The sequence below is a fragment of the Trichechus manatus genome, unplaced genomic scaffold, assembly GCF_000243295.1.
Source record: "Trichechus manatus latirostris isolate Lorelei unplaced genomic scaffold, TriManLat1.0 scaffold00104, whole genome shotgun sequence".
NCBI lineage: Eukaryota > Metazoa > Chordata > Mammalia > Sirenia > Trichechidae > Trichechus > Trichechus manatus.
The window spans coordinates 1,546,154-1,567,730 of NW_004444040.1; the positions used below are offsets into that span (position 1 = coordinate 1,546,154).

General features: G+C 46.6%; 1 protein-coding gene and 1 non-coding gene across 7 annotated transcripts in view; both read left to right on the top strand.

The window, feature by feature from the left end:
- PTPRA (protein tyrosine phosphatase receptor type A) overlaps positions 1 to 21,250 on the top strand; it is a 167,372-nt gene extending 146,122 nt beyond the window's left edge. For 5 of the 6 annotated variants that reach the window (XM_023737505.1, XM_023737507.1, XM_023737506.1 and 2 more), the window contains 12 exons: positions 756 to 853; positions 2,040 to 2,159; positions 2,901 to 3,067; positions 3,509 to 3,644; positions 4,383 to 4,532; positions 5,964 to 6,057; positions 6,374 to 6,450; positions 6,962 to 7,096; positions 15,357 to 15,482; positions 15,562 to 15,713; positions 19,976 to 20,111; positions 20,951 to 21,250. In XM_023737505.1, the coding sequence (XP_023593273.1) occupies positions 756 to 853; positions 2,040 to 2,159; positions 2,901 to 3,067; positions 3,509 to 3,644; positions 4,383 to 4,532; positions 5,964 to 6,057; positions 6,374 to 6,450; positions 6,962 to 7,096; positions 15,357 to 15,482; positions 15,562 to 15,713; positions 19,976 to 20,111; positions 20,951 to 21,025 (1,466 nt within the window). In that variant the 3' untranslated portion in view covers positions 21,026 to 21,250. Of the gene's footprint in view, positions 1 to 755; positions 854 to 2,039; positions 2,160 to 2,900; positions 3,068 to 3,508; positions 3,645 to 4,382; positions 4,533 to 5,963; positions 6,058 to 6,373; positions 6,451 to 6,961; positions 7,097 to 9,416; positions 9,795 to 15,356; positions 15,483 to 15,561; positions 15,714 to 19,975; positions 20,112 to 20,950 lie in introns of those variants that run through there. The other variant, XM_023737508.1, reaches the window with a different exon arrangement.
- On the top strand, positions 13,560 to 13,666 carry LOC111821775 (U6 spliceosomal RNA). Its single transcript, XR_002825111.1, has one exon. It is a non-coding gene; the product is annotated as a U6 spliceosomal RNA (small nuclear RNA).
- Positions 21,251 to 21,577: the final 327 nt, after the last annotated feature.

Here is a 21,577-nt window from a genome sequence, read left to right on the forward strand (position 1 = left end):
ATTGCATTTCCATTTCAAATGATCCCAGCATACTGCATTTTCAAATCTGCCTCCCAGTCTTCCTCATCATGCCCCTGTGCCCCAGAGATATCTGAATGCCAAAGCCTTCCTGATGTCAAGGCTATGTTTACATGCCCTTTCTTCTTTAGAGCCTTCCCTCATTCCTCACTCCGCTTCCTCTCAGGCTCAACTAAACAACCTCTTTGTTTACCGAGCTCAGGAGCAAAAGTTTTATCTTCTTGTGGTACAAATCATTCTCTAGCTTCTGTAATAGTTTTGATTACCATGTCTTAATTTCTGGTTTATTAGACAAGCCAGGGTTTGAATTTCAACCTGAGCAAGTCACCAACCTCTCTGGAGCTGATGACATTCATCTTAGAGCATGGTGGGAAGGATTAATGAGACGTAGAGCACTTGGCTCCCTATCTGGAAGAATTCAGTGAACAGTCATGATTTCTGTTCCTCAACTATGATTCCCTTGGGAGACATTGTTCATGTTCTGTTTATATTTTGACAACCTCCTACCCCGAATCCTAGTGAAGTGCCTGGACATACATGGTGGATGCACAAGAAATGTTCGGTTAGAAGGTTTGGGCGGGGGGCGGATGGATAGATGGATTGGATATTTAGATGGAGACATATAGGCACAGGCTTCCAAAAGTCAGCAGTGAGTGTTCCCAGTTTCCCAGCATCTTTCTTCCTCTTGGTGTGTGTTCTCTTATGTTATCTGTCATTTTTGCTATTGGCTACTTTAGGACCAAAAGAAGAAACGGTGAATGATTTCTGGAGGATGATCTGGGAACAAAACACAGCCACCATCGTCATGGTGACCAATCTGAAGGAGAGAAAAGAGGTGAGTGGAGAGATTAGACAGGAGGCCCTGATGCAGGCATGAGTAGCAGAGGGACTGCTCCACTGGAGCTCTGAGATGGAGTCTGGGCTGTATACTGTTTGTGACTACTGAGGCAGTAATTCAGCCAGACAGAATCCAGACTGATGTGCCTACAGACTTCCTATGACCTAGAAGCCTGGGACAAGCCTCAGGGATGTTCCAAGGGCATGTTCCTTGGTCTGATAGTCAAACAAGTCACCTTGTTCCAAAAGAACCTGGAGGAAAAGAATTGGGCCACTACTCAAGGAAAAGCCACAGAAGAACTTTTCTCTCCTGACTTCTGTAGACTTTCCTTCCCCTAATTTCCTATCCCACCTGCTGAGGCCTGTGGTATATCTTAGAGTCACCACGAGAACTGTATGACCTGAGATCCTGCAGGGTGCAAGGGAATCTGAGGCCCTGGCCTGATCCTACAGACAGCCCTCTGACTGGTCCTTTTCTTTTTGTGACTGCCAAGTTCAAGCCTGGCCTGGCCAGCTCCATCACTGGGCCATAGCCAGCACCAGTCCTGGGTTCTGGATCAAGCCCTAGAGAGGAATTCCCATTCAAGACAGTCCCTTGTGTCACCTGGATCCCCACTCTGGGGTGTTGGGTATTGGTCAGCAGCCCTACAAAGCCTGAGAGAGATAGTACTAGGCCTGGACTTTAGGTTAGTTTCCTCCAACCAGTCCTCTGGGTCTTGGCAGCTGTCCAGGCCACAGCCCAGGCAATGAAGAAGGCCTCAGGCCTCTCGTGGCAGGTTTACAGTCTGCATCCTGTTTACAGTCCCACTCTGGGAGTCTTCTCATGGCAGGCTGCAGAGTCCAGGGATCCAGACAGACTTGCCTCTAGAGCATGGCCTGAGACATTGTGGAAGTGCAGTTTTTGTAGGTAAAATGACTTCATACTTGCCCTGCACTGAAGGGGTAGGAGCAGGAACTAGCAAGAAGTCTGGGGCTGTGATTTGTGTCGGTGAAGAGATTGTGCTAAACAGGATGAAAAACTTGAGAAAAGGACAGTTAGAGTAAATAAGTGTGCAGCTGCCTGAGGTGAGAGAAGAGGCCATAGGGCTTTCTAGGGGACAGTCTGGACTTTTGTGGTGTTTCAGGCCCTTCGCCTCTGCTAGGGTGGGAGGTCTGAGGTCGGGGGTTACCTGTTTTCTTTCCAGTGTAAGTGCGCCCAGTACTGGCCGGACCAAGGCTGCTGGACCTATGGGAATATCCGTGTGTCAGTAGAGGATGTGACCGTCCTGGTAGACTACACAGTCCGAAAGTTCTGCATTCAGCAGGTACTGTCCCCTACCTCCTTTCTCGGTTCTCGTTTAGGGAACAGGCTGGGTCCTCCCCTCTGTTATTCAGGATGGTTAGGAGTTGCTCGGTGTGCACGGTATGTTTGGACTCTGAAACCAGACATCTGGGCTCTTAGGGCACTTCTTTGTCAAAGTTAAGGGAATAGCATTTTCATGACTGGGTGGAAAAGTACCTTTTGAGATGGACTTTGATCATCTTATATGTGAACCATGTGATGTGAAAAGGGAGCATCAGGTGGTGTACTCTTCTGGGAGGTTGACTCACCTCCTTTCTTACTCCAGAGGCCCCTGACATCAGACCGTGGTGGGCCCTGCTCCTGGCCCTCCGGAATGACCCAGAAGGCATGAGCAAAGACCCTCTTCAGCTGAGGGGCAGTCTGGTGCTCTGCAGAAGAGTCAGAAGACCTGCATTTTAGTTCTGACCGTGCAACTTACTAGTTCTGGGATCTCAGCCAGGTCGTTTAACTTGTCTTGAGTCTCACTTTCCACATTTGTAGGCTGAGGATAATAGTAGCGGCCCTGCCTAACTCAAAGGTTACTGGGAAGAGTCTTTGTCCATAGTTACATGTCTTTGGACGCAAAGTAGTTTATCATCACTCTCACTTCTTCATTGTCGCTGACAACTACAGCTGGCCCTGGCCCCTGAGCCTCACCATCCCTCCCCTGATGCTGCCACTCCAGGGTATCAGGACCAACACACAGGATCTCCTCCCTTCACAGGTGGGCGACATGACCAACAGAAAGCCACAGCGCCTCATCACTCAGTTCCACTTTACCAGCTGGCCAGACTTTGGGGTGCCTTTCACCCCAATTGGCATGCTCAAGTTTCTCAAGAAGGTGAAGACCTGTAACCCTCAGTATGCAGGGGCCATCGTGGTCCACTGCAGGTCAGTGTGGCCTGACCCTCTACTCCCCACTCATACCACATTCTGCTCCATGGCCAGAACAGGGGAACAGCACCAAGCCCTGGCTGAGGAGGCTGGCACAGAGCAGATGAGCTATTGGGACCCCAGGAAAGCAGCCAAAGAAACTGTTAAGCTCTGGTGCTGGGTGGAGAATATAACATGAGGAAGTGAGGCAGGACAGTCCTCTTAAGATTGTGCTGGCCTTGTATACCTTCTAAGGGTTACAGTTGCTGGTTCCTGATAGCTAGAGGTCAGGAGTTCAGGACACAGTGGCCTTGTCAGCCCCAGGAGAGTCCCAGCTTCCCATTCAGAATTAGAATTTAGAGGCCTGAAGAAAGAGCCCCGGCCTGTGCTGCCCCCTCCCTGTATGCCCCTGTAAGGCCTGCTGGGCATCCCGGTTACATTCCTGCTCTCTGGCTGCAGTGCGGGTGTCGGGCGTACGGGTACCTTTGTCGTCATTGATGCCATGCTGGACATGATGCACACAGAGCGGAAGGTGGACGTGTATGGCTTTGTGAGCCGGATCCGAGCGCAGCGGTGCCAGATGGTACAGACAGATGTGAGTGCTGTGCGGGTGAGGTGAGGGTGGGGGCATTCTAGGCCTAAAACACTGCCCACCTCGTGGATTCACTGCACCCCACAGGTTATTGTAAATTATCATCATAATAGTGTAATGAAGCGCCCTTGTAAAGTATGTATTAAAAGAAACATGGGGCACAGAGGAGGTTGTGGCTTCATGCCTGGGGAGTCAGGAAAACAGGTGTTGTTTTCACTAGACTTTAAGGATGAAGAATGAAGAACAGTCCCTGAGGGAAGCAGGCATGCCAGGCTGCTGAGAGAGCCAGTGCAACAGAGCTGTAACACAGCTTGGCCACGTCTGGGAGCAGCAGTAGGATTGGCTCTGTGGTTAGGGCATGGGGTTCAAAAGGCACAGCCCTGGGGGCAAGACTGTCAGTAGGCTGGGGCCAGACTGTCGGGTTTTTTGTTTCTCCAGTTTCTGACAGCCCGTTCAGACTCCTGAATCTTTGCTCTTGGAATGAGCAGGAATTGGGTTTGTCCTGATCTCCAGGCTTCTGGTACCCCCAAGCGAGACTAGGACCCTCCCTCCTAAGCTAAACACCCCCAGAGAGACCCATGCATTTCAAGTCCTGCTTCACTAAATTGGGACAAGATCAAATCAATCCTTTTATTCCTGCTAGAATCAAAGGAGAAATTGACTGGAGTGAAGTTAGCAGTCGGAGGGGGCGATCTGGCATTACAGGGAGTAATGGGAGCTTGGGCATCATCCCCATTGCAGATGCAGTATGTCTTCATATACCAAGCCCTTCTGGAGCATTATCTCTATGGGGATACAGAACTGGAAGTGACCTCTCTAGAAACCCACCTGCAGAAAATTTACAACAAAATCCCAGGGACCAGCAACAATGGATTAGAGGAGGAGTTCAAGGTGAGTTGGAGCTGGACCAAGGTGCCCTGGTGGTACAGTGGTTAAAGCACTTGGCTGTGAACTGGTAGGTCAGCAGTTCAAACCCACCAGCCACTCCTCAGGAGAAAGATGTGGCAGTCTACTTCCATAAAGATTATAGTCTTGGAATCCCTATGGGGCTGTACTGCCCTGTCCTATAGGGTTGCTGTGAGTCTTAAATCGACTTGATGGTAGTGGGTTTGGGTTTGGAGCTGGACTGCTGCTTTCAGATTGAAAGAGCCATGTGATCTGGGCATTATGGGATGCTTGACTCCTTGTGCATTAACCCACAAATAGTGAATCCCCTTGAGAGGCGAGGGGGTCTCTGGCTTTTTACTCATACCCTAGTTATTCTCAACCCTTCTTGCAGTTAGAATTGTTTGAGTTGTGTTATTTAAAAAAAAAAAAAAAAAAGACAACAGCATTTTTTTTTTTTTTTTTTAAGCCCGCTAGGTGATTATAATGTACAGCAAAAGTTAAGAACCACTGTCCTGGGATCTTGTTGAATGATCACATCTGTGTGTTTACTTCCCTCTGTGCCAGGCATCTGGCAAGCTTTTTCTGTAAAGGGCCAGTTAGTAAATATCTTAGATTTTGCAGGCCAAAAGATGTCTGTCACAACTACACAAACAGCCATAGACAATACATAAACAAATGAGCATGACTGTGTTCCAATAGAATTTTATTTACAGGCAGCAGGCCAGGTTTGGCCAGCAGATTGCTGATCTCTGCTCTTATGATATTATACAGTGGTTCTCAGCGTACCTCAGGAATACATCACGCTCTCATCAATAGAGTGTTCCCGTGATCAAGATACTCCGGGTTGAGGTGGGGAGGACCACTTTCCTTAGAGCAGTCCTTCTCAAACTGTAATGTGTACACGAATTACCTTGGGATCCTGTTAAAATTCAGGTTTAATTCAGTAGGCCTGGAGTAGGACCTGAGATTCTGCATTTCTAACAAGATAAGCCAGTGCTGCTGGCTTGTGGGCTACACTTTGAGAAGCAAGGATCAAGAAGGAACCTCAAATCAGAGGAAGGGAGGATGTACATTTGAATAAGTTTTTTTAAAGAGTCGGCAGGAAAGGAGGGAGGCTGGGTGGGCACCCTTGCTCCTACTGTGCTGGGATCCTTGCCCAGGATCATAAGGTTCCAGGCAAGGAGAATACCAGAAGGGTCCAGAGAAGCCAGGAAGATAGTCTTTCCCAAATGCTCTCTTTGCTTGTTCACTGAGCTTAGAGATAAGAGAAATAATATTCCTACAAGAACATGTGGAGATGGAGATCAGGGCTCTGATGAGAAGAGCAGTGTGTGGCCAGAGTGGCCTGGAGCTCAGGCTCAGTGACAGGCATAACCTTGTCAAGGTCAGTTACTGGAATCAGTAATGATATTTCTCTTTCCCTTCCCAATTCAGAAGTTAACATCAATCAAAATCCAGAATGACAAGATGCGGACTGGAAACCTTCCAGCCAACATGAAGAAGAATCGGGTTTTACAGATCATTCCATGTAAGAGCCCTCTCTCCACCCCAAAGCCCCGTCTCCTGATTCCCTCCACCTCTTCCCCTTCTCATGTACTAGTTAATGATCATCCTGCTTAGAGACAAGAATTATGACATTGCCTCTTGTTGCTCTCAGTTCTTTAGTGGTTTCTGGAAATAAGCATAAAGGCCAGAGAGTTTTTTCCCTCCTAGGGTAGGAATAAACATGTCCTTGTACAGCCAGGATATTATCTGCTCAGGGCCCAGGGTGGAGAGGTAAAGGTAGAAGGAGAAGGAGAGGATAAGTAATGTTGGTGAGTCACAAGCTGTTGTCTTTCTTGTAGATGAATTCAACAGAGTGATCATTCCAGTAAAGAGGGGTGAGGAGAACACAGACTATGTGAATGCGTCCTTCATTGATGTAAGTAGTGAGTGTATTCCCTGAACTCCCAACACCCAGGGAGATTCAGCTGGCTTGCAGCCCCTCCCTCACATACCTGCTTGGAGAGATTGTCCTTGAGTCAGTCAATAAATACAGAGCTGATGGCCACCCACCCACCCTGCACGAAAGAACAGAAAGGGGAGGGGAACAGGGCATGCGCCAGAGTGGTGCCTGGAGGAGAAAGTTCACATGACAAACCACAGCCAAAGGGCTGAGAAGCTGACCTCTGATTTCCCGTTCCTGCTCTGCATCCTAGCTCCACCACCCTTCCCTAGCAGTTGAGCTATGCCCCTTGTAGAAAGGGACCGGCTTGTCGACAGTGATGTGGCCCTTGGCCAGAGAGGAACTCAGCCTGAAATGGATTTGCCTCAAAGCAGCCTCCGTCCCTTCCCAGTAGCCTCTCTCCCTGACTCCCAGATAGGCCTGTCTTCTCCACTAACCCCTCCCTGATTAAACCACCTCACCCCTGCAATTGGCCTGGCCTGTATAGGGCTACCGGCAGAAGGACTCCTACATCGCCAGCCAGGGCCCTCTTCTCCACACAATTGAGGACTTCTGGCGAATGATCTGGGAGTGGAAATCCTGCTCCATCGTGATGCTCACAGAACTGGAGGAGAGAGGCCAGGTGAGTTCAAAAAGGCCCTGGTGCCATTGGAGACAGACAGTGGGGAAAATTGGTGGGTTTGGGGCTGGCAGGTATGTATGGACTTTTTGTTGACTTAAACTGTCCAAAGAGCCATATCTAGGCAGTATTGCCCAGCCATTTGGTGTCTGAACAATCAGTAGCTTCTAGGACTGGGAGAGCAGTGTGGTCTGAGCTTCCATTTGATTCCCAGGCATTCACACCCTGTTCTGTTTTTCCTGAATACAGCCCCTCTCCACACCCACCCCCCACGCCCCCACACACACCTCAGCCACAGCCTAGTCTTTGTGCACAGCCGCACCTCCCCATCTCCCCAGGCAGGCCAGAGTCAGTGAGAATAGGGAGCAGGGCCAGACCAAGGCTCTGAAGTGGAACCAGTGTGAGTGTCCCTAGGAAGGGGATGCCTTCTGAGCCAGAGAAATGAACTAGAGGACTTCTGGGAAGATGGGTTGCCTCTTCGCTGACTACACAAAGGAGAACAATAGAAATTTGAGAAATAACAAAAATAAGAAACATTCAATAACAACAAGCAAATCTTTTAAGAAAAAAGCCTTCAATTAAGAAGTAGAGATGTCTGGGATCTCACAATATAAAGGGGCATTAGAGGCCCCTTGGGTCAGCTCTCACTCAGTATAGGAAACCTCTTAACACCACTCCTGAGTCAGAATCATACAGCCTCTGCTGAACACTTTCAATCTCAGGGAACTCTGTTACAGGGCTGCCCAGTGGTGTTCAGACAGTACTTAATATTTTAAAAGCTCTTTCTATTAAGGTTGCACGTTATAGTAAATGGGTGGTTCACTATGCCTGGAGTGCAACTTAACAGGAATCAGAATTGAGAGAATAAGCCTGGAGAAGCTAGCAAGGGCCTGGTGATAAAGGTCCTTCTAAGCCATAGTGAACGGAGTCCCTGGGTGGCACAAATTGTTAAACATTCAACTACTAGCTGAAAGGTTGGCAGTTTGAACCCACCCAGAGGCACCTCAGAAGAAAGGGCTGGCAATCTGCTTCCATAATGTCACTGCCTTGAAAACCCTATGGAGCAGTTCTACTCTGCACACACAGTGTCACCATGAGTCAGAACTGACAACAGCAAAGCCATAGTGAAGAGTTGGGGCTTTATAAAGCAGTTAAAGAGCCTGTGACAATATCAAATTTGTATTTTTTTAAAAATCCCTCTGGCTACAGTGAGGAGGAGTAATTAGACATGAGAAAGGCAGAAGCAGAGAGGAAGCTGTGGCAATACTGCTGATGGCCTAGGCTCAGCAGGGGTGTTGAGAAGGGCCTCCCCCAAGAGATGGAAGAAGTGGAATCAACTGGACGGGGGAGGGAATTAAGGATGGCACCCACTCATAACTTGCTGAATTTGCCAATCAATTAAAAATGAAAAACGCTAAAAAAAATTCTTACATTAGTTGTTCCAAGTCACATTTTCCCTGCCTGTACTTGTGCAGTTTATTTTTTTAACTTTGGTGCAAGAATTTATATGTATTTGCTCACCCTAATGTTCTATTATGTCAAGATTTTTTTCTATTTTAATTGGTGATTAAACTCCTTAGCTATTCTTCCCAGCACATGTACTTAGTCAGTAGTCAGACTTTCTAGGTCTTTGGCTATCATTAATAACAGTACTAATGAGGTAAGAGGTTTGGGGTAAGGTTCTTGGCTTTGCACTCAAGGAAGCGTACACCTGAGTAACAAAGGCCAGTTGGGCAACGAGCCACTATGCTGTCAGGAGCTAGGTGCATGTCTGCTAGCCTCTCTGATAAACCATGATGGAACACATGGATTAGATCAGGGGCCTACATATGGTTCCCCACAGCACCCTCCCTCCCAAATCTAGATGGGCAGAAAAGCTGGATTGGCGAGTTTCCATCCTCATGAGGCCCGTTCTTCTCTAACTGCCAGTGCACCTGTGCCTCTTATCTTCCTAGAGCCAGTGAAACAGGCAGTAGCTCTTGCCCTCAGAAACTTCTGAAATGGATCATAGCAATACATTAGTGACATTCTTTATAAGACCTCACTGGTCCCTAGGACAAAACTTCACCTCCTTTTTCATTTCCTATTCTGGTTGTCCAGTGTCGCTCCCAGAGATATTAATAGAGTAAGCTTAAGTGATACAGTGAAGGGTGCCTACATTTATACAACATGACACCACCACTCCCCACCCTTATAGTATTAAATTTCCAGAGAAAAATTCTAGTCCCAAAATGTCAATCTCATACCTATATAAATTAACGTCTCAGAGAAATCAAAACTTAAAATTCTCTTCTCCTCGTTTTCTTCCTCTGCTCCATCTTAGCCAGAGGGGCCCACCAAGATGCTTGAGAAGGCCTAGGTTACCTCAACAGCTGCAGCTGGAACTGTCATCCATCAGAGTGGACAGAGCAACTCCCTCATCCTCTGCACTGGGCCAGCCCAACCTGAGGCCTCGTTCTACTTCTCCCAAGTGTCAGAATGTGACAGCATTAGATCCTTGCCCACAAAGTTGTGTATCCCTGTCAGTGTTGTGAGCTGCAGACCATACCAGAGACTTAGTACTAGCTAGAGGTAGGAGGGTAAACAAAGACAGCAGGACAGAAGAAGATAGAAAAGCTCCTCTGTTTTGGTTTCTTATCTAGAGTCCATAACCTGAAAACACATGACTAAGATTAAACCCCAAGCATTCTTCTACTAGAGCCCAGGTGGTGCAGTGGTTAAGAGCTACGGCAAACTACGGCTGCTAACCAAAAGGTTGACAGTTCGAATACGCCAGCTGCTCCTTGGAAACCCTATGGGGCAGTTCTCTTCTGTCCTGTAGGGTTGCTCTGAGTCAGGATCGACTCGACAGCAATGGGTTTGGTTTTGTTTGGTTTTTACTCTTCTACTGGACTTGACCACCTGTTTCCCATCTCCCACCCCTCATCTGCCAATGACTTTAACACCTGTCTTGCTTCCCCTTTTTGGCCTCTATTCCTGTCTCTGTACTTGAAGGCATCCGTATCTACGTGAGTGATCCATCTACCCTTGGTCTTTCAGCTTCTCAACTTCCTCTGCCACCCAGTCCTTGTCATCCCCAGTATCTGCACTGCCTTTGAAAGCTAGACATTGAGCATTCCACCCTATTTATCACCTCCTGTCATCCCACGTCACTACTTCTCTGCCCATGTCCTCACCTTCCTCCTCACTGTGTTTAAGGTTTGTGTGGCTTGTCATAATCCTTCCCTTGCTAACATCTATTACTCCTTCACGCTAAACTTTCATGGCATCTTACTTTCATGATAAGGTCTCTATCCTATTAACCCACATATATGCCTGCATCTGATCTGTTTCTGGGAAACAAACATTACGGCTGGGGTCAGGGGGTGGATTGTGCTGACGGGTCTCACTTTGAATTCATGACCACAGATCTAAAATGGGTAGTTAATGCCACCTGGTAGTCCTACTACAGTTACCTAGAGGGTTTCATTTCCCACTTGACAAACACACCTTCTCTCTCCTCGAACCTCCAGCATTTCCTCTTGCCTATTCCAGTACACTCACACCTTAGCTTGTGATCTGGCCTCTTTCTTCTCCAAGAAATCAGACAAGAACACTCTTTTATCTTTCCACTTTAAAGAGTTGACTTGCTTCCCCTCACATTCTCTTCTCACCCTGTTCTTTCCAAGCTTGACTCCACTGGGACTGCTCCAGTCAAGATCACTAGTGACCTCCATCTTGCCAAATCCAAAAGTCACTTCTGTGTCCTTATCTTTCTTGTCCTTAGAGCAGCATCAAGACAATCACTGCCTCCCTTGTCCTCAAAAAGCTTTCTTCCCTTACTTCCGCTGGTCTGACAGCTCCGTTGCCATTTCCTTTGTGACCTCCTGTAAACATTGGAGAACCTGAGACTCAGTCACTGGCCCACTTCTCTTCTCTTTTGACCCACTGTCCTTTGAGGATGTCATCCAGTCCTGAGGCTTTAAATACTATCCATATGCCAGAGACTCCCAAATTGGTATCTCCAGCCCAGTTAACTTCCTTCCCAGTTGTGGACTGGTATACCTAAATATCTACTTGATATTTTCACATGGATGTCTGTTGAGGATCTCAAACTTCATATGGCCTAACTAAAACTTGATTTCCTTCTTCTCCCCATGCTGGTCCACCCCACTTCTCCCATCTCAATAAACAGTACCATCTTCTACCCACTTGCACAAACAAAAAATCTAGGAGTTATCTTCATTACTCTCTTTCTCTTACCCCTCACCTCCAGTCTATCAGCGAGTCCTGGTTTATTCTGAGCGTATCCACTTCTCTCCAACTTAACTGCTACCACTCTTATCCAAGCCATCATCGCCTCTCACCTGTGTTGCTGAAGTAGCCTCTCAACAGGTCTTCCAGCTTCCATTCTTACCCCCTTCTAGTTATTTCCTCACACAATAGCCAGTGACCCTTTTGAAACTGTAAATCTAATCGTGTCATTCCTTGCCTTAAAATCTTAGGGCTTCTCACTGTGCCTCCTCACCTGGCCTCCAAGGCCTCTCCAACCTTATTATACCGTCCTCCCTTCTGTTGCATCCTCACCTCACCCAAGCTGAGGGTGGAGGTGGCAAAGATCCTGTCTCTCTTTTGCTGCTGTGTCCTCAGAACCTAGCACGGTGCCTGAAACATAGTCTGTGTTTGGTATGTATTTTTGAATGGTTCCGTCAGTCAGTCATGACTCTTATGCTTCATGAGATCATGTGGGAAAATCTACCCATACATAAAAAATTTTGAAACTTTTAGTGGTGGCATCTAGTCCCCAGTCTTGAATTGGGTCTTTCTTCTTCTTAGAGTTGCACTTTATTTGAAATCCTCTAGCTTCCATTTTCCCTGTCCCCTCCAGATGCTGAGTGGGATGGTTTCTGAGATGGGTCACAGCCTCTGATTCTTGAGGGTAGGGCTCCACATCTGGTGCGGCCTTGCATTCCCACAGGCTGGCCTCCAGCTCTTCTCTCACACATCTCCATCCTCAGCAGGATCCAAAGGCTTTTTTTTTCAGCCCTGGCCACAACGGCTACAGCCACTGCTCTCCCCTGCTCCAGATTCCTGAGGACTATGTTTTGCCTCCTAAGGAAGGTGCCCCTGTATCCCCACCTTTATCCCAGAAGAGAGTCACCCCAACAGATCTCTGAACTGAAGGTGCTCTTGTTGAATATTTCAAAGCCTGTGCCTTCTTCCCTTCAGTGAACTCAACCTTCTAAACTAGTGGTACTTCTGTAACAAGTTCTTTCTGCCACCTCCTTCCCCACGGGCAGGAGAAGCACCTCTGGAGTACCATCCACCTATCAAATAGCTCCGCTTTGTTTTTAAGTCCAACCTGCTTCCTACATCTGCCATGTGGAGGGCTAATTTAAATAAACCCTGTAGCCTTCGGGTAGTGGTTAAGAGCTATGGCTGCTGACCATAAGGTTAACAGTTCAAATCTACCAGGTGCTCCTTGGAAACCCTATGGGGAGCAGTTGTACTCTGTCCTTTATGGTCACTGTGAGTTGGAATTGACTCGACGGCAACAGGTTTGGGTTTTTTTGGTTCTGTAGCCTTCACCTGGCTGAGTAGGATAATTTTTCACCATCAGTCCAACATCTATAATAGTCTTCTCTTTACTTCATAACCCATTGCCAGTGAGTCGATTCTGACTCATAGTGACCCAGTAGGACAGAGTATAACTGCCTCATAGGGTTCCCAATACTGTAAATCTTTACAAAAGCAGACTGACACATCTTTCTCCCATGGAGTGGCTAGTGGATTTGAACCACTGCACCACCAGGGCTCTTTTATTTCATACTGTCCCTTAAGTCCTAACCCCATAAATTAATCAGACTTGTTTTCTCTTAACACACCTTACCTGTTTCCCTACCTGTAATAGCTACATCACCATGAGGCTCACTGAACAGTGTTAATCTTCCCTCTCGGGTTGGGCCAGATCATATGTAACCACCTTGGACCGTTGTCCCCATTCATCAGCGAGAGCAGGCTCCTGTTTGCTTTCACTGTCAACCAACTCCCTGACCACAGCATTAGGATGGGACTCTCAGTGTTCACCCCTGTCTCTCCCCGGAGGCATCCTTCCATTCTGTCCCCATTCTTCTCTGTGATGCCACTTTGCCTAAAGTAATAACATCTAAAATATCTAGAAGCTATAGGACAGTAGTGTTTCATTTTCTCATCAGAGTGTAACCATTAAGATCTCAACTCCTCCTCTAAGGAAATTGCTCTCTCTCTCCAGCTCACTTACTCTCTCACTCTCATACCGATTGGAACCTAGCAGTTCTAATGGTTTTAAAGTCCTGGTCTTCAGTCCTGGCTGATAAACTGTGTAAAGGCAGTGCTGGGAGGGAACTGTGGTAGCAAAAAATCATTCCACTCCCCTACGCCCAGTTTAAGAAAAAGCTCTTTGGTTGAAGAGAGGGCCCAGATCCCCCAGCCCCAAGACATCCCCAGGGTGCTGGCTGCAGCAGCACATATACTACTAAAGTTAGAACAGTACAGAGATTAGCATGGCCCCAGTGCAAGGATGACACACCAATTCATGAAGCATTCCAAGACTTCCCCAGGGCATAGATGGAAAAACACTGATCTGTGGCACTTCCTCGATCCACTACTTTAATTAATCCTGTTTTTTTTCAAATGAGCTCACTGTCATTTATAAAGGGGTTACTGATTGAAAACATAAGAAGAGTCACTAAAATGTGCTTTTTTTTCTTTTTGCCTTTTTATATAAGTGAGGTCATCCAATATTTGTTGTTTTGTGATTGACTTATTTCACTCAGCATAATGTGTTCAAGCTCCATCCACAGCATAGCATGTATCAAGACATCGCTTCTCCTACTGAGTAGTATTTCATTGTATGTACGTACCACATTTTGTTTATCCATTCATCTGTTAATGGGCACTTAGGTTATTTTCACCTTTTGGCTATTGTGAATAATGCTGCAGTGAAGATTGGCATACAAGTCTCTGCGTTTCTGCTTTCAAGTCTTTTGGGAGTGAAATTGCTGGGTCATGTGGTAGGTTAGTTTGAGGAACCACCACACTGTTTTCCACAATGGCTATACTATTTTGCATTTCCACCAGCAATGGATAAGGGTTCCAGCTTCCCCCCATCCTCACCAACATTTGTTATTTTCTTTTTTTTTTTTTAATCTTAGCCATACTAGTGAGAGTGTAATGGTATCACCTCTCTGAGGGCTAAATGACAGAGCATCTTTTCGTGTGTATGGTGGTAAAATGGGCTTTTAATAGTGATTTTATTTGGACTGAGACTATAGCGATTTTTCTTTTTCTATTTCTGCTTAATTTTTCCATATATTTATAGTAATTTTATGGTTGAGGATTTTTTAAGTGACCAATAGTGAGGTATCTTAAGATTTTACAAAAAAGTGCTGTAAAGAAATGGATAGTTTAACTGTGCTTTGTTTTATTTATGTATTTCTACCCTAACTAGTTCCACAGATACTGAACAAATTCATTTACCAGACACTTACTGAGACCTCCATATGCCAGGCATTGTGTAAGGTACTGGGAATACAAAGATGAAAACAGATACCCCCGCCCACAAGGAGCTCACACTGTAGGGGGAACTGAGCCAGGTGCAAGCAAAGATAGGCAGTAAATCATCTCCTGCCTCTCTAGCAAGGACAGAAACATAAGTGCTAGCAACTTGAAGGTACCATTGCAGATTCAAGTGATAAAGATAAGAGGGATAGAAGTATACTGTGAACGGGGCTGTGGTGAAGCACCATGGCTGGGTGGTCATGTAAATGGGTTTGGTTTTTCTGGATTAAAGTCGGACGTGAAAGCAGCTATAAACTATGGAAACACCCAAGGAGCAACCAAAACAAACAAACCAAAAAAAAAAGAAGTGAATTAGAACAAAGACATTCACTCCTCCTCTTCCACCCAGCCATTGAATGTTGGATATAGCTGTGAGTCGGATTGTCACAGTTCTTTACCAGACTCTGTAGTATTGCAAATTAGACTGTAAATAAATAATATCAGAAGGCTGTATAGCTGGTAGTGGGATTAAGTCTTTTAATATAGATGCCCTGGTGAGGATCAGAAGTTAATTAGAATGATGTTAAGTAATGTACTAATCCTCCAAGTTTTCAATACCTTGGGGAAGAAGTGTGTCTGAGTGAGAGGTAGCTATACTGAGAGAGGGGTCAGGCTGCTCATGGGGCAGCCCTGCCTCTACCACACATACTCATCAAACCCTCACCTCTCCCATTTGCCCCTCCAGGAGAAGTGTGCCCAGTACTGGCCATCTGATGGGCTGGTATCCTACGGAGACATCACAGTGGAGCTGAAGAAGGAGGAGGAATGTGAGAGCTACACCGTCCGAGACCTCCTGGTCACTAACACCAGGGTAAGATGGGTGGTGGGTGGGGCTCCTCCCATGAGGAGAGCAAGAGTACCCCTGCCTCCTGACCCCCCATTTTCTAAAGGAGAACAAGAGCCGGCAGATCCGGCAGTTCCACTTCCATGGCTGGCCTGAAGTGGGCATCCCCAGCGACGGGAAGGGTATGATCAGCATCATCGCAGCCGTGCAGAAGCAGCAGCAGCAGTCAGGGAACCACCCCATCACCGTGCACTGCAGGTACCCATAGCCCCGGCCCTCGGAGAGGGGAGAGAATGATGAGAAGCAGGCAGCAGGGAGAGTGAGGGTGAGTGTGTGCCAGTGAGGAAAGCTGGGCAAAAGTGGGACGTTGGCAAACACATCAGTCAGGTTTAATGACCAGAACAGGGCCAGATGATAAGCGAGGACCTCGGAGTTTGAACTTAGCACATTAAGCACGAGGAAACCAAGAACATTAAGATATTGGAGCAGTTGGGGTGGTGATGCTGTATAGAGGAGCAGCCAGGGAAGACTGGCAATGGGGAGACCAGTTGGGTGATGGGGGTAAGGGACTGGCCTCCTTAAAAAGCACAGGAAAAGGGGAGGATGGGAGATATTTTGAAAAACAGTTTGAGGGAAAATGAATAAGAATGAAAACATAGGGTGAACAGGAAGAGGAGTCAAAGATGTCTCCCAGGTCTGAGCCGGGGTTACTGATAATGGTTAGTGTCACCAATAGAAGTAAGAAAGATGGTTAGAGGACTTGTTCCAGGGGAAAAAGTAAATTTTGTTTGAGGCATGTTCTTTGAGATTGCATTTTATGTATATTTTTTTTTTACCACAAGCTTATACTTTACAATCAGGAAAAAAGCTATATCCTTAAAAAGGGAAGGAAGAATATATCTAAAATTTCTACAAGTTGGTTTCTAAAATAGAAAAATTAACAGAAAACCTTTCAGAAATGTATCCACTAAATGTTCTTGCACATGGCCAAAATGAAATTGTTGTAAGGATTGAAACATTGCTTATAATAGTAAAAGATTAGAAACACTCTAAACATGTATTCATTAAGCTGTGGTATATCCTCATACTACAGAGCTTCAAAAAATTAATGAGGAATCTGTTTATGTGCTGATGTTATTTACAGAAGAACACACAAGGATATAATGACATTGGTTGGAGGAGAACTGAGTGGCTAAGAAATGGGGTAGGAAGGAGACATTTCACTATTTAGCCTTTTGGGCCTTTCTGAAATTTGAACTATGCTGTTTATTAACTATATAAAAATAAACCTTTAAAAAAATTTTTATAAAACAAAAAAATGGCAAAGGACATCAACTAATACAAATAGGTAATAAAAATGAAAAGATGCTAAATCTTACTAGTAATCTGAGAAATGGGAGTGAAGACATTGAATTGGCAAAATTTAAAGTCAGATAATTACTTCCTTGCACATACTCTCTTATCTCCCATGCTCCTCTCTACCCTGGTCACCCTCTCTTGGCAAACCTCAGATTCTCTGGCTTATACTGCACCGACGTCCATGCAGCTGAATGTGGCTGAAGAAACGTGAACAATCGTGTTTACAGGACTCATTTTAAACGTGTGACCACTAACCTCATGGCCGGCCCCTGCTGCTGCCCTGCAGTCCTTCTACATCTCCCACTCTTGTAGGCCCAGGGTAGGCCCATGGCCAAATCTGGCTTGTCATGTGTTTTTATAGACCTGCAAACTAAAAACTTTTTTTTTTTTACATTTTCCAATGTTTTTGAAAAAATAAAAAGAATATCTCACAACGTGAAAATTATATGAAATTCAAAGTTCAGTGTCCATAAATAAGGCCTTATTGGAACACAGCCGTACTCATTTGTTTACATGTTGGCTATGACTGCTGTCATGCTACAGCAGCTGAGTTGAATAGTTAGGACAGAGACCGTATGTGGCACTCCCATCCTTCTCACTGCTGCTTGGCACATTACAAATTGCGATTATGCATTATAACTTGATATTGCCTCTTGACCGGCGACACCTAAAATATTTTCTATGTGGCCCTTCACAGAAGAGTTTGCCAACCTTTGTCCTAGATGATGGTTTCACACCCCTCTCCTCATCCTCCAACACCTCCTCTACCATCCTCATATTTAGCAGATGACCATGTTTTCTATTTCACTAAAGAAGCAGAAGCTATTAGAAAAGAACTTCCATATGCTCCCAGTACCACACTCCCAGCTCCCTGCCCTGGTGCTGTACTCTGTATCCCTCCTGTTGAGTGGGTGGGTTGTCTGTAATTCTCTCTAAAGCCAGCTTTATTAGTCATCAAGTGCTGTGTAATATGACCACATACTTGCATCTTAAAACACATTTATTATCTCTCAGTTTCTGTGGTCAGGAGTCTGAGCACGACCTAGCTGGGTTCTCCACTTCAGAGTCTCACAAGCACACAGGTCAAGGTGTTGGCCAGGGCTGCAGTTTCATCTGAGGCTCAACTAGGGAGAGATCTGCTTCCATGCTCATCACATGGTTGTTGACAGCACTTAGTTTCCCATAGGCTGCTGGACGGAGGGCCTCTGTTTCTTGTCACATGAACTTTCCCAACATGGTTGCTTGCTTCTTCCAAACCAGCAGGAGAGAAAAAGTCTCCTCACAAGACAAGCATTATAATCTTATAACTACAGTCACATACATGTAATCACGTACATACCATCACCCTTGCCATGTTCTGTTGGTTAGAAGCAAGTCACAGGTCCTGCCTATACTCAGTGGGGGGGACTCACACGAGGGTGTGAATACCAGAAGGTGGGAACCTTGGGGACCACCAAGAGTCTGTCTGTCACACCCACCCTCCACTTTGATATTGTCTTAATTATCTAGTTCTACTATAACAGAAATACCACAAGTGGATGGCTTTAACAAAAAGTTTATTCTGTCACAGTTTAGGAGGCTAGAAGTCCGAATTCAGGGTGCCAGCCTCAGGGGAAGGCTTGCTCTCTCTGTTCGTCTCTGGGGGAACATCCTTGTCATCAGTCTTCCCTGGTCTAGGAGCTTCTCAGTGCAGGGATGCCGAGTCCAAAGGACCTGCTCTGCTCCTGGTTCTTCTTGCTTGGTGATAATGAGGTCCCTCTCCTCTCTGCTCACTTCTCTCTTTTATATCTCAAAAGAGATTGACTCAAGATACGACCTAATCCTGTAGATTGTGTCTTGCCTCATTGTCTCTAATCGTGCCTCATTAACATCATAGGGGCTAGGATTTACAACACAGGATAATTACATCAGTTCACAAAGTGGAGGACAACCACACAATACTGGGAATCATGGCCTAGCCAAGTTGACACACATTTTGGGGGTCACAGTTCAATCCATAGCAGATATCCTCTTGTCTCCTCAAGGACATGACTTCACTACTTTCCATCATCATGCTATAATTTCTCCCATCTTAATATAAAAACAAAAACTCTTGTCTCCACATTCTCCTCCAACTGCCACACTTTCTCTGATTAATAGTAAATAAAGCCCCCTCAAAAGATTTGTCCATGCTGTCTACAATTCTTGTATCATCCTTTCTTGAGCCTATTCCAGTTAACTATCCCCCTTGCCAGCATGCGCACGCGCACAGACAGACAGACTGCATTGTAGCTGCTCCTGTCAGGGATACCTGTGACCTCCCTATTGCTAAATCCAGTCATCACTTGTCAGTCCTCATTATATTGACCTTTCATCAGCATTAGATACAGTTGGTTGTTTCTCTGCAGAATGCTTTCACCTGTCCCTACAATGTATTTCCAGAGTCCAGGTGTTTCTCACTCCCTCCACCATTGTCCCTCTGTCCACCGTCACCTTTCCCCAGTAATTGTACTGCCTCCTCACACCTCCCCTCCACCTTGCCTAAAGCTCTTTTCCTCATTCCCCTCCCCATTCTGCATATTTTAATGTCTGGGATACTGCTAACCCCACAGTCTGCCACAGAGCAGGTGTCCACAAATGTCTGTTGAGTGAATCAGCTGATGACTGAGGCTAGTGTCAGGGTCAGAGTCTGGATTTCTGGGATTTAAAAAGAAAAAGGGAGGTCTGGAAAAGCAACAGCAGACACAAACCCGTGGAGGGGGCAGGTTTGTCAGGCAAGGGAAGGAGAGGACTAGAACTCTAACATGAGCAAGCAGCAGGTCAGGGTGACCCTGGCAGATATGTGTGGAAGGCAAAGGCTCAGTGCTGGTGGGGTGTGAGTGTGAGCGTCATCACCGCCATCCCCACAGACGAGTCTCTCAACAAGCGAATTGGGCCGTGCAGGAAGGGCGGCAGGGGTGCACCCGCCTCACCAGAGCTGTGCTCTTACAGGGGCTCCTCCAGGCTTAGTGGGTCAGCGGAGCAGAGGTGAGCATGGGGCTTGTAAGAAGAACAGAGACAATGCTGGCAGCCCCACTGAGTCACAGACCTCCCAGGAGCACTGAGCTCAGCCTTGATCTACTCATCACCACTGCCCTTCACCTCCTTGCACAGGTGTTGTAAGTGTGTCTGCTCTGTTACAGCGCAGGGGCAGGAAGGACGGGGACCTTCTGTGCCCTGAGCACAGTCCTGGAGCGGGTGAAGGCGGAGGGGATTTTGGATGTCTTCCAGACCGTCAAGAGCCTGCGGCTGCAGAGGCCACACATGGTCCAGACACTGGTATGCTGCCCCGCATATTTATCCATGCCACCCCTGGGGCATACTCAGACACCATCTGCTGGCCTTGCCTGTCAAGGCCAGCTCAGGGAGGAAGCACTTCTGAGGGGCCCACCTGGGAGTCAGAGACTAACCCCAGACCCTTCCCCAGGGTGCTTCAGACAGGGAGAGAGCTGTAGGGGGGCAGCATAGCAGTGGGAGCACAGCCCCTGTCACCAGCAAGAGACATTAGGGCCCTCTGTGGAGGGTAGCAGAGGGTGCCTGGTACCATGTAGGGCCCTTTGCTAGTCCATGGGCCCTGGGGCAGGGGAGACCGAGGAGTCCAAGTGCACTCCAGGTGCATCTTCCTGCCCTCCTCTGTTTTGATCAGGCTCCGTTAAAGGGTCTGACTCAACATCTAGATCCTCTGGTAACGCCCAAGTTTGGCAAACAGACATCCAGAAAGGTTTTTCTGAATCCCATGGAACTGGAAAGTTTGAGGGGAGAAGAAAAGTGAATTTCAAGGAGTTTGGGAGGAGATGAGGCATTGAGTGCAGAGTGTGTCCCAGCCACACTGAGCGTGGGCTACACTGAACGTCCCTGGCCTGCTGTCTGCTGGCCCAGCACACTCATGTCGGACCTCTCAGGGCCCAGGGTCATCATTTCTGGCTGTAGAAGACTGGCTCCACCAGCCCCAGGAGGATGCTGTCCGAACTCTAGCAGACAAATCAGGGCACAAGTGGAAGTCCAAAAACTGTCATTTCTTCTCAATTTTCTATTTAATAACAGTGGGTCTGTTAGGAACTGCAGGTGGGGTGTTCTCTTCAGTAACCTGGCTTTTTTCCTCACCCTTCACTCTCCAGGAACAGTATGAGTTCTGCTACAAGGTGGTGCAGGAATATATTGACGCATTCTCAGACTATGCCAACTTCAAGTAAGAGGCGATGAGGCCCATGGACAGGAGAATTGCCTTCTTTAATATTTTGTAATATTCTGTTTTGTTAATATACCCAAAATTGTGTATATATCTTATAACTGTTTTAGAAATTGGTACATAGGCTTCTATTACCTATTAGGTGGAGATTTTATATGTAAATGTGTTAGCACTGATAGTCCTTTTTCCAATGTTTTATTGGGGAATTAAATAGTGTGATGTTTGGATTGATATCGTGAAATCCCCTGCCTGGAAATTGAGCTGGATTGTTGTTTGGTTTATGCATCTTTTTCCTAAAGAAGATAAACATAAAACCTATTCCAGGTAGATCAGTACCAACTAAGAAGAAAGCACAAAGTTCTCAGAGCTGTTGAGGAAAGTGGTTGTCCCAGTGAATACCCTTGTACAGGCCCCTGTCCCTGTCTCCCACAGTAAATAGTACCCCACACACACACATTCCACCTCGGGGAACAGAGGGACCAGAGTGGTATCTCTGGCATACACTTGGGATAATTCAGCTAATAAAAGCTTTGACTCCCTGAGGAAATGTCTCTCC